General features: G+C 33.5%; 2 protein-coding genes across 4 annotated transcripts; one reads left to right on the top strand and one right to left on the bottom strand.

The window, feature by feature from the left end:
* Positions 1–738: 738 nt before the first annotated feature.
* Positions 739–4,124, top strand: LOC141671988 (purple acid phosphatase 2-like). The gene is made up of 8 exons (XM_074478465.1): positions 739–1,241; positions 1,498–1,698; positions 1,816–1,927; positions 2,255–2,484; positions 2,704–2,842; positions 3,110–3,330; positions 3,469–3,590; positions 3,673–4,124. The coding sequence occupies exons 1-8, from the start codon at positions 1,077–1,079 to the stop codon at positions 3,860–3,862; spliced, it is 1,380 nt and encodes a 459-aa protein (XP_074334566.1). The 5' UTR covers positions 739–1,076; the 3' UTR covers positions 3,863–4,124.
* A 462-nt stretch (positions 4,125–4,586) lies between these two features.
* On the bottom strand, positions 4,587–14,283 carry LOC141671987 (protein CHROMATIN REMODELING 35-like). 3 transcript variants are annotated; one of them, XM_074478464.1, is made up of 8 exons: positions 14,144–14,283; positions 13,831–13,905; positions 12,292–12,731; positions 11,058–11,237; positions 8,584–8,739; positions 6,511–6,832; positions 5,064–6,426; positions 4,587–4,853 (listed from the first exon to the last, which is right to left on the bottom strand). In XM_074478464.1, the coding sequence occupies exons 1-8, from the start codon at positions 14,166–14,168 to the stop codon at positions 4,850–4,852; spliced, it is 2,565 nt and encodes an 854-aa protein (XP_074334565.1). In that variant the 5' UTR covers positions 14,169–14,283; the 3' UTR covers positions 4,587–4,849. The 3 variants fall into 3 exon arrangements, with proteins under 3 accessions (XP_074334565.1, XP_074334563.1, XP_074334564.1); XM_074478462.1 differs by having other exon boundaries at positions 5,064–6,832; XM_074478463.1 differs by having other exon boundaries at positions 5,064–6,832; positions 14,125–14,249.
* Between the last annotated feature and the right edge of the window lie 1,713 nt (positions 14,284–15,996).

Genomic DNA, 15,996 nt, shown 5'->3' with positions numbered 1-15,996 from the left:
AGCATACCACGATAATCAGGGCATTCCCGCGTCTTGTAGACCTCAGCATCTTCCTTCAATCTCATATACCAACTCATATCGTCCTCATCGAAACTCTGCAATTCTAGGGTTTTTATCGCCTGAGAAGAGAGCAATTGGAGGGAAAATGTGTATGATAAAGGCCACATCTTACATCGATGATATTACTATTTTACCCATGCTTCCCTGATTACAATCCTAACATCGTTAAGTACGAGATGACGGAAAGGACGCGGAGCCCCTTCGATATAAAAAAAAAATTAGCCATTAAACTGGATAAATATTTAATTTAGACAACTCCGTGCAATTATATCATACTTCAGGTATACAATCTGCAATTAAGTCATAGAAATATTGCAAAACATATCATTTTGGATATCATGTTCTACAAAATTTATTATTTTATTAAAAATCTTGAAAGTTCTATATATTATGCAAGTTTTATTATGCAAAACATATTATTTTACAAAATATGTAAAATGTACTATTTTATAAAATATGTTGAATTTACGGAACATATGTTAAGTTTGTAAAATATTTATGTCCGGTTGAACATAATTGATCTTCAATACTTTCAATGAAATAGTAATATTTATGGAACATCTTTCCCAAAATATTAAGTTTTGTAATATTTTAATTAAAAAACATATATGATCCCAAAATCTCCCATCATAAACGGTAGTCTCCAGGTAACTCTTCTCTATACTATACTAGTTTATAATTTCGAAAAAGGTTTGACTCATCTTTGGACCATGCATATTATTGTAAATCCGGCTCTGCCGAACGTGGTACTGGAGGGTCTTCTTGTTTGTTTATTCTATCCCTGTTGAGCGAGACTCATCCAGACACCAAAATTATTAGAAAAAAAGATAACAGTCAAGATTTACTTGTACTCCGGAATAACAGAATTCCTTACATGTTCTACTACCATATTCGTATAAATCCCCCGAATATGCCATTTGTATAGTTGACTTTCTTATATTGTTTCAACACTTATACTTGTGCTGTGTGTCTAAACCCTGTATATAACTAGTGTATGTCCACGAGTACTTAGTAGAATGTCTGGTTTTGTGGGTTTTGTGTTAATTGTTTTAAACATACTAGTAGATTTATGCAATGGTGGAGTTACAAGTAGTTTTGTCAGAAAAGTTGAAAAAACTATAGATATGCCTCTTGATAGTGATGTTTTCAAGGTTCCTCCTGGCTACAATGCTCCTCAACAGGTTCTTCCTTTCTTATTTTACTTTGTCTTATGTTGTTGTCCATGTTTTTCCTGATTTTAGGTTGTTTACAATGAAATTGTATTAGACCGAGTTTTGATTTCTAGTTCTATTCCTGAAAACTCCGATTATATTAAATATATTCGATTAGGATTTTAATCCCGAACCGTACTTGCTGTAACTCCTGCAGAAAGATTTTTTGTTGATGATTCTTGAAATTTGTATATAATTTTTGATTTGTGGATTTATTGTTTTCAAGGTACATATTACACAAGGAGATGATGTAGGCAAGGGAGTGATTGTTTCTTGGGTTACCATGGATGAACAGGGTTCTAATACACTTCTTTATTGGAGTGGAAACAGTAAACAAATCCAAAAGGCCCGAGGCAAAATTACTACCTATAAATTCTACAACTATACTTCTGGTTACATACACCATTGCACTATTAATAATTTAGAGGTATGTTTGTTTTATTACATTCTGGTTTGATTGCATTCTTCTACTCAGAAAGTTGATGTTTGAATATCTTGGTATGTATCTATTTGGAGACCTTCTTTATTGCAATTGTTTTGGCAGTATGATACCAAGTATTATTATGAGGTTGGGATTGGACATACACCCAGAACGTTCTGGTTTTTTACTCCTCCTGCAGTTGGACCCGATGTTCCTTACATCTTTGGCCTCATCGGTAACTTCTCTTCTTATATGCCGTTTTCATAACAGAGAGGTTGCTGGTAGAATGAACATATACTTTTTTGTCACTTTAGAGGGTTTGGTGACTATTATGTTTTCAAAAATGTTATCTTGACACAGTTTAGTGTTTTACCACAAAATTAGAGAAATTGGGTACAGACAACTCTAAAGATATATCAAGTTAAGATAATTGTGCTGATTGTAATGTGTATGAATTGTGATACAACTCTGAAGCTATTATAAAGTTAAGATAATTCTGCTGATTGTGGTGTGTATGAATTACGTCACATTATTACTCACTTCCATATCAATTTTATTTTAGGGGATCTTGGCCAGAGCTACGATTCGAATGTGACACTTACCCACTATGAACTAAATCCAACAAAAGGAAAAACTGTGTTGTTTGTTGGGGATCTCTCCTATGCAGATAATTACCCTGATCATGACAACCGAAGATGGGATACATGGGGAAGGTTCGTTGAGAGGAGTACTGCATATCAACCTTGGATATGGACTGCAGGAAATCATGAGATAGATTTTGTCCCTGAAATTGTAAGGATCAACTCTTTCTTTCTAGCGCCTTTAACAATTTTTCAAAAACTGGTTCGTGAGATTGGCTTTTGAGAAACTTGCCAAGGCTATAGCACTGCACCTACCTGACCACGGAATTTACTGCACGCTGTTTGTGTTAAGATAACTAATGCATTGCTTATGATTTTTCAAGTCCTTTTAATAATACATATGTGACTCTCTTCATAATATTTCTTGCAGGGTGAAAATAAGCCCTTTAAGCCTTATAGTCATCGCTATCATACCCCTTATAGAGTATCAAACAGCACTGCTCCCTTTTGGTACTCAATCAAGAGAGCTTCAGCATACATCATTGTGTTATCCTCCTATTCAGCATATGGTAATTGTGACATCCCAATTTAGTTTTCACTATTCTACCATGCACATAATTCCACTTTTTCGAATGCTCAAGTAATGTACATTACGCTTTAAGATATTAATGCTTAAGCTAAATGCAAAATACTTGTGAAAATCATTGTTACGGATTGCAATATATAGTTGTGAAGGCGCATGAGGCAATGTCATGGTCCATGACATTTTCTCATGTTGAATAGAATGTAGTAATTGAAGTCTTCTCTTATTAATTTATATTTATATATTTTGGTAGGCAAGTACACACCCCAATTCAAATGGCTTGAGAAGGAGCTACCAAAAGTCAATAGAAGTGAGACACCATGGTTGATTGTTCTAATGCATTCCCCCTGGTATAATAGCTACAATTATCACTACATGGAAGGTGAAACAATGAGAGTAATTTATGAGCCATGGTTTGTCAAATACAAAGTTGATCTTGTGTTTGCTGGTCATGTTCATGCATACGAGCGATCAGTAAGTGCACGTTTCCACAGCTAATTGTGTTTCTAAGTAAATCTTTCTACGGTTAACTTTCCATATATCCATTTGCAACCCTCCTGAGCTTTCAATCATTTTGAAATGTGAGTGAAGGAATAACATTACTTTCTACAGGAACGTGTATCAAACATAGCGTATAACATTGTTAATGGAATTTGCAATCCTGTAAATGACCCGTCTGCGCCAGTATACATAACAATTGGCGATGGTGGAAATCTTGAAGGATTAGCAACCAAGTAAGATTGACATACACGTTATAAGCCGGTCTTTGATATATTTCGGGATAAGTAATAATTTTCAGCTTTCTTCTTGATGCAGTATGACAGAGCCACAACCAAACTACTCAGCTTTCCGAGAGGCCAGCTTTGGGCATGCCACTTTAGATATCAAGAACCGAACCCACGCTTACTATGCTTGGCATAGGAACCAGGATGGATATGCAGTGGAAGCTGATAGTTTGTGGTTTTTCAACAGATACTGGCATCAGATTGATGATTCGACTACCTAGCCGCCAAGGAACAGTTTTGTTTTTTTAAAAAAAACTGATATATAGATAAACTCGTCAAATTTCAGTTCTTTGAGTTCACCTTTGGTGGGATAGCTATTTATCCGATTGGACTTCAGTTATCACCTGAGGTCTCGATATTGTATTTGTTCAAGTTTCGACCGAAAATAACCAGCACCCAGCAAAATTTCCAGTTCAAATATCGTTTAAAACTTGGCTTTCAATATTTTAAGAAACATGATAGCGTATCTTCTATTTGGTGTTACACTGTTCGTACTAAGATCTAAGAAGATTTTGATATTACAGTTGCAAAAGGTTAACAAAAAACAAAATTTTGTTTATAAGATGTACAGATACTGCATGATGACGTGAATTCATCTATGCAATACAGACGACTGCTTCACAATCACCAGTAGAACATCGCAATTTCATCCCAGATGAACACCAACTCTGACGTTAAGCTTATAATCATCAGTGAATAAGTGTGAAATATCAGGATACAAATCCTTCTCACAATCCTGCCTGCCTCCACAAATTAAACTACTTAAAGACACTTGAAGACATACCTCAAATATACTAACTTTCCACTTGTATAACAATTGCTTTGAACATTCTCAACTTTGGGCTCAATCAAGTATTCTTGAATTTGATTTATCTCAAGTAAAAACCTGCCAAAACTTGGATGCCAACCGCGAGCAGTAATTCAATTCAACTACATCCCCCATGGTTGCGAAAATAAGCATTAAAATTTAAAGGAAACTGTTGAGAAATATCACCAAAGTTGGCCCTAGATTTTGACCAGAAAGCATATGTAAATTAATTCAAGACATAAAGTCTCCAGTAGGAGATAAGTTGGACAGAGTTATTTGAACAGTCTACATAACGATCGGAACCATTCACAAAAGCCCGGTTTTTAATATTCTAGTAATCAGTTGAGGAAGGCTCATCATAGACAAAATTATTTGCCATGTCTCAGCCCTTTGTCAGCATTTACCTGGAATATACGCAAAAAAAAATAAAAAATTGTTCAGACTTCAGGTAGCAATGAAAACAATAATAGTATGCGAGGATTTATTGTTTTTCTTTCTTTTTTTTGGCTAGTTAAACACACTCACACACCCTCCTTGTCTTCTACAAGGTTCGAACCCTCCACATTCCGTAAAGAGGTTTGAACCCTCCTTGTATGCGAGGATATTATATCTACCTTTTGTAGAGAGAGACTACATCTTGATTTAACCATGGAGTTTCCAGAAACTCATCACCACAATCTTTAACATCTGCAGTCTCCAACTGGAGATCTTGTGGACCGCAGCTTTCGTTCCATTCGAACCATAACTTCGAGATAGACTCCTTCCGGAAGCTGGTGTTGTGGTCTTCCTCCTCGGGTGAATCCGCAGCCACGAGACGATATGTGTAAACCTTCTTTGTTTGACCAGGTCGGAATGCACGACCTATTGCTTGGCGAGTGACTGACGGGTTCAAATGTACATCAAGTATAATTATCCGCGAGGCCCCAACAAGTGAAATTCCCTCACCACAAGCTTTTATTGATCCAAAGAATACTTTCGCATCAGGAGAATTATTAAAAATCTCAACAAGCTTCTCTCTCTCATGAACTTCACTATTTGTCTGACCAGTTATCACAAATATCTCCTTCCCTACACTCCACCCCTTAAACTTTACTGTTAGTCTCTCCAAAAACTTCAATGGCGGAAGGTACTGACTGAACACAAGGAGCTTCTCATCACTTGATTCACACAAGCGAAGCGTATTAATATAGAACTTGGCTTTGACTCCTTCTCTCACATCCAAACTCTCTAGCACTTCATCAACTTTTGATTGATCAACTTTATCCTTGTCCTCATGAGCCCTAGGAAGTTTAAACAACTCTGGGTGCACGTAAAGGGCACTACCACCAGAACTGATTTTGAATTTTCCTTTATACTTCTTCAGAGCCACGACCTCACGTTTTTGTTGATGAGTGAGATTTAGAAAAACTGTAAAATCAAATAGTCCAGGTAATTCATCAAGAAAATCCCCCTTGTAATAGTGAAGAACCTTGCAAGTCATCTCCCTCAACTCTTGTATGATGAGTGCCCTCCTCTTGAGGTTGTCATCTTTCACAAGACATTGCTCCACCAACTCGTAGAATTCATTATCGCCTTTCTTAAACATGTTCCCTCTCTTCGAGCTCGACACTCTGCTCAGGATGCGCTTTTTAATTATCTTCGAGGTTTCCATGCGTAAAAACTTTGGTCGTACAAGATTCAAGATATTGAAAACCTCTTTGACATGATTCTGGTACAATGTGCCTGAAAGAACAACTTTTCGAGCTGTTTTGACTTTTTCGAGAGCAGCTAGCATGGCAGTTTCTTCATTTCTTGGTGTATGACCTTCGTCCAAAATAAGAAGGGAAGGATGGGTCAATAGGATCTCTTGACAAGCAGTTGTGATCTTGCTAGTATCATCATCTCTTACTATAGAAGAAAACTGCTGGTATCCTAAGAATAAAATACTCCTTTCCAATGCCCAGTGTTTTAGAACTTCCAGTTGCTGAAGCCTGCCGTCTGCTTTTACGGAGTAAAAGTCAAGAAGAGGAATTACATCAACTTGCCATAATAAGAACTCTTTCTTCCAAATTGGCATGATACCTTTTGGTAGTATAATAAGTGGCCTTGCGAGAGGATATTTTGCCATGAAACTCTGTATAAAACTGATGATCATGAAAGTTTTACCAGATCCGGGAGCATGGGCCAAAATACATCCCCCTGGATTCTCCGAAACCAGGTTCCGCACAAGAAAATTAAAGCCCTCAACTTGATGAGGTCTCATTTTTTTGCTGTGCCTTGGATGAGCAAAGAGTTCAGTTGCAGTAAAGTCTTCTTCAGGCAATCCAACAGGAAGATCTTCTAAAATTTCACCATCTTTGCCATTCCGTCCTTCATACCAGTAAGTTCTACTATTCTTTGTGTTCTAAACAACAAAAGAAGGAACACCACATCAGTGAAGCTTTAGAAACAATGAGGCTGAGGAATTTTAATAAAATTGAAATAGTAAATCTAGAGCCACAATTTGTCAAAGGCTCAAACATTCTTGCTCTCTGTAATGTTCATTCAGAAGTTTGTAGGGTATATAATTTTCAAAAGCAACATTTAATTACAGTATTGGCCAATCGACATATATCTTGGCAGTTACAGTATTGGCCATTTAACACCTGAGGCTCAATCCAGCAAGTGGGAAATCAGGGAATAACATAAATAAAGCATGCATAGCCTACTAATCACATAACTAGTAAATCCCAACTATAGGGAAATTAAAAGCACAAATGATGCCAGGCCGGCCCTGAGAATTGAGGGGCCCTAGGCGAACTCAAATTAGGGGGCCCTTATAAATTGAATAATTAAGTATAAATTATTTATTAAAAATTGCAAATACACTAATAATAGAAACAACAATGCACTATCTAAATTAATCTTATTATCTTAATTAAATATAACATTTTTTGCATTTTTTGATGCAACAATATCAATCTAATTTACATAATCTTTTTATTCAATCAAATATCCTATAAAATATTTGGGGGCCCTTGTATTTTGGGGCCCTAGGCACAAGATTTCTATTGATTCATGTATATAAAGTACAAAAGAATCCTTCAGACTATAATATACAACAGATCGTACAACACGAGTTAGCACAAAATTCAAAAGAAATAACAGAGTTCTATAACTTCAAATCTTAACAGAATTGAAAGGAAATTTTTAAAGAAGCGCAAACTTTCACACCATCAGATAATTAAGTGTTAAGTTACCAACTTAGCTAAAAAACTTAATTATTAGAAGGCCTTGAATGGACTATATACTACTTAACACTCTTCCTCAAACGACTGAATATAAGTTAGTGTATATATATATATATGACGGTAATGTTTTTGGTTTTTCTGGAACACAGTACCATAAGCTGTTGTGTAAATAGTGAAATAAATGTGCCGCGTCGCTTAGACTTGTTTTGTGTTGGTAATAGTATACAACTGATAAATATAAGTTCTATTGTCAAGCATGTAATGTATGTACCCTACTGTTAATAATGTATGATTATCGATTTATAAATTAGATTTGATTCAGATTTAATTGCTTCGATTTTAATTAGAAATCTAAACTGAAACCATTTAGGTGCGGCTATTGATAATAAAAAACCTCAACCCAACTAAAACTCAAATGTGCAATTTCAATGGTATGGTTTTGCATTTTGGTTGAGTTCACATCATTCCTAACGACCATAATCAGATGGCCTTTTTAAGCTAAAACAGACTTCAACAACATATTCTAAATCTGATTAGGAATTCCACGGAGGCATGTAGAACGACTACCTTCAAGGAGCATAAGTACAGATTCATATAAGCACATCATACTTAGATATGAATTTAAATATCTGCACTACTTTTTCATATAGTTTTTAGTATATACCATTTACTTATAATCTCTACGATCTATACTGTTTACTCCAACATAATTTCAGATTTCAGGGAATGAAACAGATCCACATCAAACATGTCATATGGCCTGATCCACAAATGCGACAAACAAATGTCTTATTTACACACAGAAATACGAAGCTTCAGAATATTTGCAGCACACAGATACAAGACTCATATCTATACAGGTATAAAACTATTGCACACAATCTAAATGATGACAATATACAAGTTCAAAAAAGATAAACCGCACCTTTGCATATTGGTACTCAATAATGTTTTCTATTTTTTTCTGGATGACTCCACAGATACGACAAACGTAGCCAATATCATCCTTTAAAATAAAAGAATGCTCACAATCGTCTTCATCCTCTTCAGAGTTATCATCAGATGGACCTATGGGAGCTTCCTGAAGATATGTAGAACTTCAGTTGATATACAATTAACTTGATAAGAAAAGAAAATGCAAAAATATAATATATAGTGACAAGTAATTTTAGAATGATTGATTATAAACAGTAACAATCAGAGGAAAATCATGATTGTTGACCAACACAGTTCACTCCTAACTATTCCGAAACCTGAGTGAGTTTATCTTGCTGTCAGAAGTAAAATTACTATTAGTTAAGATGCAAATCATTAATGGACTGTGATAGATCTAGCTTGGCCATGACAAACAAACTTGTCACAGATATACCATTAGCTAATTTGGGATTCCAAGGTTCAGTAAAGGTATACGTGTATATATATATATAGAACATCGTGACTAGAATCATACTACACAATATCGTACAGATGGGCATTTATATAATTACTCTTCCAAGATTCTTGATCTTTTTCTACTTTGATGGACAAAAAAGAGCAATACAGAGATGGAGCTTAACCAGCATTGATGGTTCTACATCATTTCTAAACTCCTGTGTCTGTCCAAAGAGCCCTATTTCTATAATACTATCAACTATTAATAAAATCTTATAAACAGCAATGAAGCAAAGGTCTGCGAGTAAGGCTGATAAAAAAATAACCTAACAATTAATATATTTTTAAGAAGCCGACCTCTAGTAATATTAACTATTGCAGAGTATATGCATATTGCCTCAAAGTAGCATATACATGGGCTGGAATTTTAACTGTCAAACAGTCAACAATGGACGAAGACGACCCTTTTATTTTTCCTAGTATTGCTGTGATAAAAGTGTGCGTTAACTTTTCGCAATGATCATCACATTTCCCTCATCATGTCCATAATACAAGTCAATTTTACTTTCAATAAGTACAGAAGTGTGCATAAAAATATACTTACAAAAACATAGAAGTCTTTGTACTGTTTGTTTTGAACAAAAAGATCATACCTTTAAAAAAACATGTACAAGTATATTTTTATACACCTTAAATTACATGCTAAAGAAAAGAACTATACTTTAAAGTGGAGTGTGTGTTCCTTTTGTGGTGACTCCTTCGACGGAGTTCACCATAATCAGTTATTATCAAATCAAGAAATGATTCTATGACTTGAGAGAACTCAAAGACTATTTGTTCGCAAAATATACTGAGAGTTTTCTTGTATAAAAACATGATTAAATTGCTTTTAAATATTTTTCCCATTTCAGTTACAATATATTAAAATAATGTCTTTGATTTATTCAGTCTATTTACTAATTAAATATTACTAAAGATAAAAAAAAGATGTATGCAGAGTAAATGAGTATTGAAATCTTTAGTAATAAAGTAATTAAAAACAAGGCTTAATTATAATCTCGCCCTTAAAGTATAACATATTGTACACATAAACCCTTAAACAAAAAAATTGTACATTTTAACCCCTTAACTATAAGTTTTGTACACTTCAACCCTTTTGTTAAAATATTTTCCAATATTACCCTCACTGTTGTATATTTCCGCCCCTTAACTACGAGTTTTGTATATTTTTGCCCCTTAACTATTAATTTTGAACACTTTAACCCTTTAATAATTTTATCATAATATCATAAAATTGTTTATCATATTAATTAATTCATACAATAAACTAATTTAAATAATTAATCATATTCTAATATTTAATTTTTTTATTATAAGTAGTAATTTAAATTTCTATTAGGATTCATAAAAAGTAATATATATATATATATATATAAATTATTTATATCTTAACAATCAAAAATATAAATATTTAAATAATATATAATAGTATGTAATATATAATTTAAGTAAAAATTGTGTAGATTGAAATTTGTTCAAAGTATCGAAAAATTGTAAATAAAGTTGATGAAGGTAGTATATCAAATAAAAATTCATTACTTAATAAATCCTTAAAATAACAATTAATATGTGGACATTTGTCACTTTTTAATACACAATTCATTTTTTTAAATAATATAATTTTTTGATAAATAAAAAGGGACAAGAAAATGATCTGCGGACTATGTTGCCCTTGAAGTATACAATTGCGAACATTATAACCCTCGAGGGTGATTCCGGTAAAAATTTAAGAAAAGGGTTAAAGTGTACAAGTCTCATAGTTGAAGGGTTAAAATATACATTTTTTTTGTTCAGGGGTTTATGTGTACATTGTCTAATACTTTAAGGACTAAGTTATAATTAAGTCTAAAAACAATCACAACATCAGGAAATGGAATAAAAGTATTGTGCATTGGAGATTAGAAGATGACATATTCGCAACTTTTCAGCTACAACAGAATTGAATTGGATATGTAACATAATATTTACCTTGGAACATTCCAGAGCAAATGTCATCTCCGTCCAGATATCAGCCAGGCCATCACAATTGTCATCAAATTGTTCATCATCTTCGACACCAACATATTGACCTTTATCTTTCGTGACTTCAGTTTCATTAGCCAGGGTTTCATCATCTACCCATGTTTGGCTATGAGGGTACTCCATTTTCTATACAATCAGAAACAACATATATAGCAGTTCACACAAATATAATATGCAAAGATGCAGAAATAATTTCAAAAGAAGATACCAAAGAAAGGACTTTTTCTCTCCTGACCAACTACGAGCTTTGACAGTCATACAACATTTCCACTATATAGAGGAGTATATGTATATCTTATACACATATAACAAGACGGAATTATAGTATGAAAATACAAGAAAGATATGCCCTTAATAGCAGCAAAAAAAACAATCTTGGGTGAATATTCAAAATGAAGCTACTACCTAGCTGGATTGGTTCTTACCCCTAATACTAAATGCCTATGGACTTGCAAGTTGCATAACAGGTCAATCATTTCCAAAACAATATATTTGCCTGATTTTATATGATTTAGAAAGTATCTTATGTACTCAAGATCTAAGAATTTCCATATGCCACTAGATAGGTGTAAGACCTCTATGTACAACCTCTTTTCAAATAAATATACAAACTTCAAATTCTACTATTATCCTCACTTAATAAATTATCTACTACTGATACAGGTTTCACTTGATCTAGTTGTGAAATCCTGCAATATAATGATAGAAGTTGAATTCTCTTTCTTGTATTCTTAAAATAGATAGAAGTCTTTTTGAACAACTAAAACTTTACTATACTTTATAAATGTTAACTTGTGTACTAATTACATTTTCATACCAGGATGAAGGAACAGAATAGCTATTTCTGTCAAAATAACTTAAGCAGGTTTTTTACCTTTTACAGGATACCACGGCTAATTGAACAAAGCAAGCATGTAGTTGTGCCTCAAAAATATGAGATATTATCATAATACCAGTAAGCTATTGATATTAATAGAAATGCTCAACAGAAAGGGAAAGGCCTTGATTTTTTGTAGCAATTCTTTTAATGCAACATCTAACAAGATTGTAAGTATTCATATGTGAAATATAGGAATCTCAATAAGTGAGCCACTTCAAATATTTTGTTTCATAACTGCAAGTTGTTGTACTGCAAATGATCTTTAATATAAAACAGTAAGAGAAAGTAAAGACAAACTACCAATGGTTCTAAAATAAGAGGTCCGCTAGCTGGCATCGGCAAGTGAACACCCTCGTACTGACAGAACGAGCTCGGATTTTTAGGTTCATCGTCATCTGAGTCAATTATTAGAACAGGTGCTGGTCTCATGCCCTGGGAGACACAATCATCATCCAAGTTAACGAACACAGGTAATTGCTTTGTACCCTCGTTGATGGAGCTTTTATCTTGGCACCTGTACAGAAGATCAGGATACTTCGCATAATTTGGCTTCAAAAGATCCAATCCCCGTTCCAAAAGTATTTTAATATCTTCTGTCGCACTTCCATATTTCCCCGATTCCAGATCTTGCAGATAATCAGCTTCTCGGCATTCAACAGAACTGTCAGTTTTTAACGGGTTAGAATAACCTTTGTCTTCATTAATTCTCATCCTCTTCCTTCCCGTTGTTGAATAGAAATCTAGAAAAGCATAAAACATATGAATTTTACAATAGAAGATGATTTGCATGGAAACAAGTACAGGGTAATTTGACTAGTTAAAAAAAATCTAGTAGCAGCAGATATTCCCGACTTCAGATGTACATATTTACTTCAGTTTCTGGATGAAATACTGCAAAACGTTAAAGTTATTGGGAAATATATATACTGAAGGAAGAGTTGATGGACTTGATTTGCACAGAAAGATAAATCCACTAATATTGATCTTTTTGGAATTAACATAATCGAATCAGATATATCCAACGAACATGTCACATCTGAATGTAAAGGTATATGTACATCAATGAAAGTTTACGCCTAGGTAGATATGCTGCCTGTTTATGTACTAAAATTAAGACTAAAAGCTTAATCTATAGCAAATTGCCACAGTTTTGACATAGAACTTAAAAAATGCCCCCCCCCCCACACACACTGAGAAGCACTTTTTAATCTAAAGACACTTGCCTGGTATCTGCAATTTCAAGAAATTGTTAATGTGATTCAAAAAATAAAATTACAAGTCATCTATCCTATTGTTTCATAACTGAAAACATTAAAAGGGTGCGTGTTCTATAATTAAAAGAATCTAGCCGCTGAGAGATTATCTTTCTCCTCCATTTTAAATCCACTGGAATCCAAAATTACACAGAAACATTTGTGGACTCCCTTCTATTATTATAACCCCTTGTTTCTTCAATTAATTCCTCAACTTACACCTAAGACTGTTTTATTTCTTAATCTCTGGCATGGCTGCTGTGGCCTTCCATGTAATTATCAACTCTGCAGATAACCATTTACCGAAGCCTCGAATCCCCATTTCCTCTAAACTCCTCAGTTACTCCTTTCAGTCCAAAATAATTTCTTTGAAGATTTCCAAAAGTTTAAAGTAACATTTTTAGTATTCATTTTTCTTTATAAAAGTTTAACCTTCAACATATTTATTTCCAAAAAAAAACAATAATTTAAATCCAAGCATAAACATGTAAAGGCTTGAAACATGTGCAACACTCCTGCAATTGGGACTATTTTCTCCTAAAATACAAGCAATTGCACAAAATACAATTGTGTATATAAAATTTACCGGATCGAGGGGATTGCTGAAACGAAGGCGAAATCGGGAAATTCTGCAAACGCTGTGTAGCCGACTCCATGATCACTACAAAACACACAAATTAACAAGTATTTCATAAACCCCTGTTCAAAGGCGTACATGCATACAAAAATATGTATGTAGGTGGGCATTAGAGACAGTGAAGTTGTAATTCAGACAAAACTTGGGTACAATTAATTACAAACTAAGATTAATGTTAAAAACAACCAAAAATTACATCGGGGGTAGAAACCCTAACATAAATGAACAAAAGAGGTAAAAGACCTAAATTACTAGCAAGTACCCAAGAGATCAGGGAGACGAAACATCAAACTGGCTGTGTTTGTCTGTACTTGTAAACTCAAAGGACTCCGCTTTTCAGCATTTATTATTTAGTACAAACATTTTTTCTTTTTCTTTTCTAACATATATAGGAAATTGCCTTTTTAGATGATTTTTGTAGTACACTTAAAAAAATGTCAAGAATGTAGTACGGTTTATAAGTGTTTTACAACGAACTAGGCCGTTTCGGGGAAATGGAATAAAATTCACAATGGGAAAGGAGCGGCAAGTAAAAAAAAATGACCCTGAATTATATTATTTATTTGGTTTGATTCTAAAATCGAAAAGGGAAGAATAGTTATATTATTATTTTTGGATTTACTTTTTTCTTAAATTATCAAATCCCAAATTATTTAACCATATTTTAACAATATATTTATTTATATTTAAATAAATTTAATAATTTTATTATTTAATAATATTATATAATATATAATATTCTTGTTTTATGGATAACATGTGTGTTCAATAACGGAGATACTAATGTTGGGAATACAACGGGGAGCATAAGTTTTTGACTCCTCATAAAGTAAAGTAAACTCTTCATCTATCTACCCATCTTTATTGGGTATGATGAATAGATGAATAAACCGGGACAATTGAAGCGTTATAGGCTGAGAAAAAAAAGTGGAACTTTTTCTTTTGACTATATCACAAGGGCCTTCAACAACAAAAGATATAATTTTAATGTATTGTCTATTATGTCTCAACAAATTGGGTATTCTCTTCTCTATAACACTCGATATGATTTTAGTAGAGTGTTACTGTCATTCCCTAACAATATAACAAGAATTACAAAAGGGGGTTAAATGTAATTCTGACTTCTTTTTCAAAATTTAAAAACAGTCTTAACTCGACAAATATATATGTGTCTTGATTTGCAAAGTGCGGAATGAAATGATTAAATAAATCAACACAAAGTAATAAAAATAAAAGTCTTTAAAAATTTCTGGTGGATTTGAATGTATCCACCAGATATATATATATATATATATATATATATATATATATTTGAGAACTATGTGAAGCTCAAATTGGCTCACAGCTATTTTACAAGTTGAACAAACAAACTACTGAGAAATTCTTGACAGATACAGCTTTTTCTATTTTTCTTCTAAAATGTGTTTGCTTAGTTGTTTGTTATACTAGCTACACTTGGTTTATATATCACCAAGTTTACATGGTAATAAGACAGGATAATAAAACAAAACCTATCAAGTCTAACTTCATGCTACTCCATTATTCTATTCCAGCATTTTTGAATATCTTCATAATAGCATGGAAATGGTAATGCTTCTTTGTTCTCAATTTCCTGCTAAACAGGCTGCCACATTCCTTTTGCAAACACTCGACGCATGTGACTGTGTTGTCACTGTCAATAGATATTTGAATTTGATCATCCGTCGGGTACATGCTTGTTATCCGTCGGGTAGCTTTGTTGATCATCCGTCGAGTAGCTTTGTTGATCATCCGTCGGGTAGCTTTGTTGATCATCCGTCGAGTAGCTATTTGACACTTGACTCCATTTCATTTATGCATAATTACAAGACATCTCATATTTACAATTAATCAACCTATTCAGCATATCTACTAGTAGTCAACATGACCCATATACTCTTACAGAATCTACACAAAGTTGTTTGCAGAAATGTGCTACAATACTTATTATTACATAAGCTACTCACTCGATGGATGTCAAATCATCATCCGTCGGGACTATATTGAATCATCCGTCGGGACTATATTTGATCATCTGTCGAGTGCTACAAACTTCACTAAGTTAAATCTACTAAGGTGTTTTGATTAATTTATCAT

This window comes from Apium graveolens, chromosome 7 (assembly GCF_009905375.1).
Source record: "Apium graveolens cultivar Ventura chromosome 7, ASM990537v1, whole genome shotgun sequence".
Taxonomy (NCBI): Eukaryota; Viridiplantae; Streptophyta; class Magnoliopsida; order Apiales; family Apiaceae; genus Apium; species Apium graveolens.
Note: the sequence above shows the minus strand (reverse complement) of the source record. Positions and strands in the feature narration are given on the sequence as shown.

What these genes read in the sequence shown, in the direction of transcription:
- LOC141671988 (XM_074478465.1), top strand. Translation starts at nt 1,077, where the DNA reads ATGTCTGGTTTTGTGGGTTTTGTGTTAATTGTTTTAAACATACTAGTA. An exon ending in GCTACAATGCTCCTCAACAG is followed by an intron (nt 1,242 to 1,497) that starts GTTCTTCCTTTC and finishes ATTGTTTTCAAG; the next exon opens with GTACATATTACACAAGGAGA. An exon ending in ATCCTCCTATTCAGCATATG is followed by an intron (nt 2,843 to 3,109) that starts GTAATTGTGACA and finishes ATATTTTGGTAG; the next exon opens with GCAAGTACACACCCCAATTC.
- LOC141671987 (XM_074478462.1), bottom strand. Translation starts at nt 14,168, where the DNA reads ATGTTTCGTCTCCCTGATCTCTTGG. An exon ending in TCAGCAATCCCCTCGATCCG is followed by an intron (nt 12,732 to 13,830) that starts GTAAATTTTATA and finishes ATGCTTTTCTAG; the next exon opens with ATTTCTATTCAACAACGGGA. An exon ending in TTGCTCTGGAATGTTCCAAG is followed by an intron (nt 8,740 to 11,057) that starts GTAAATATTATG and finishes ACATATCTTCAG; the next exon opens with GAAGCTCCCATAGGTCCATC.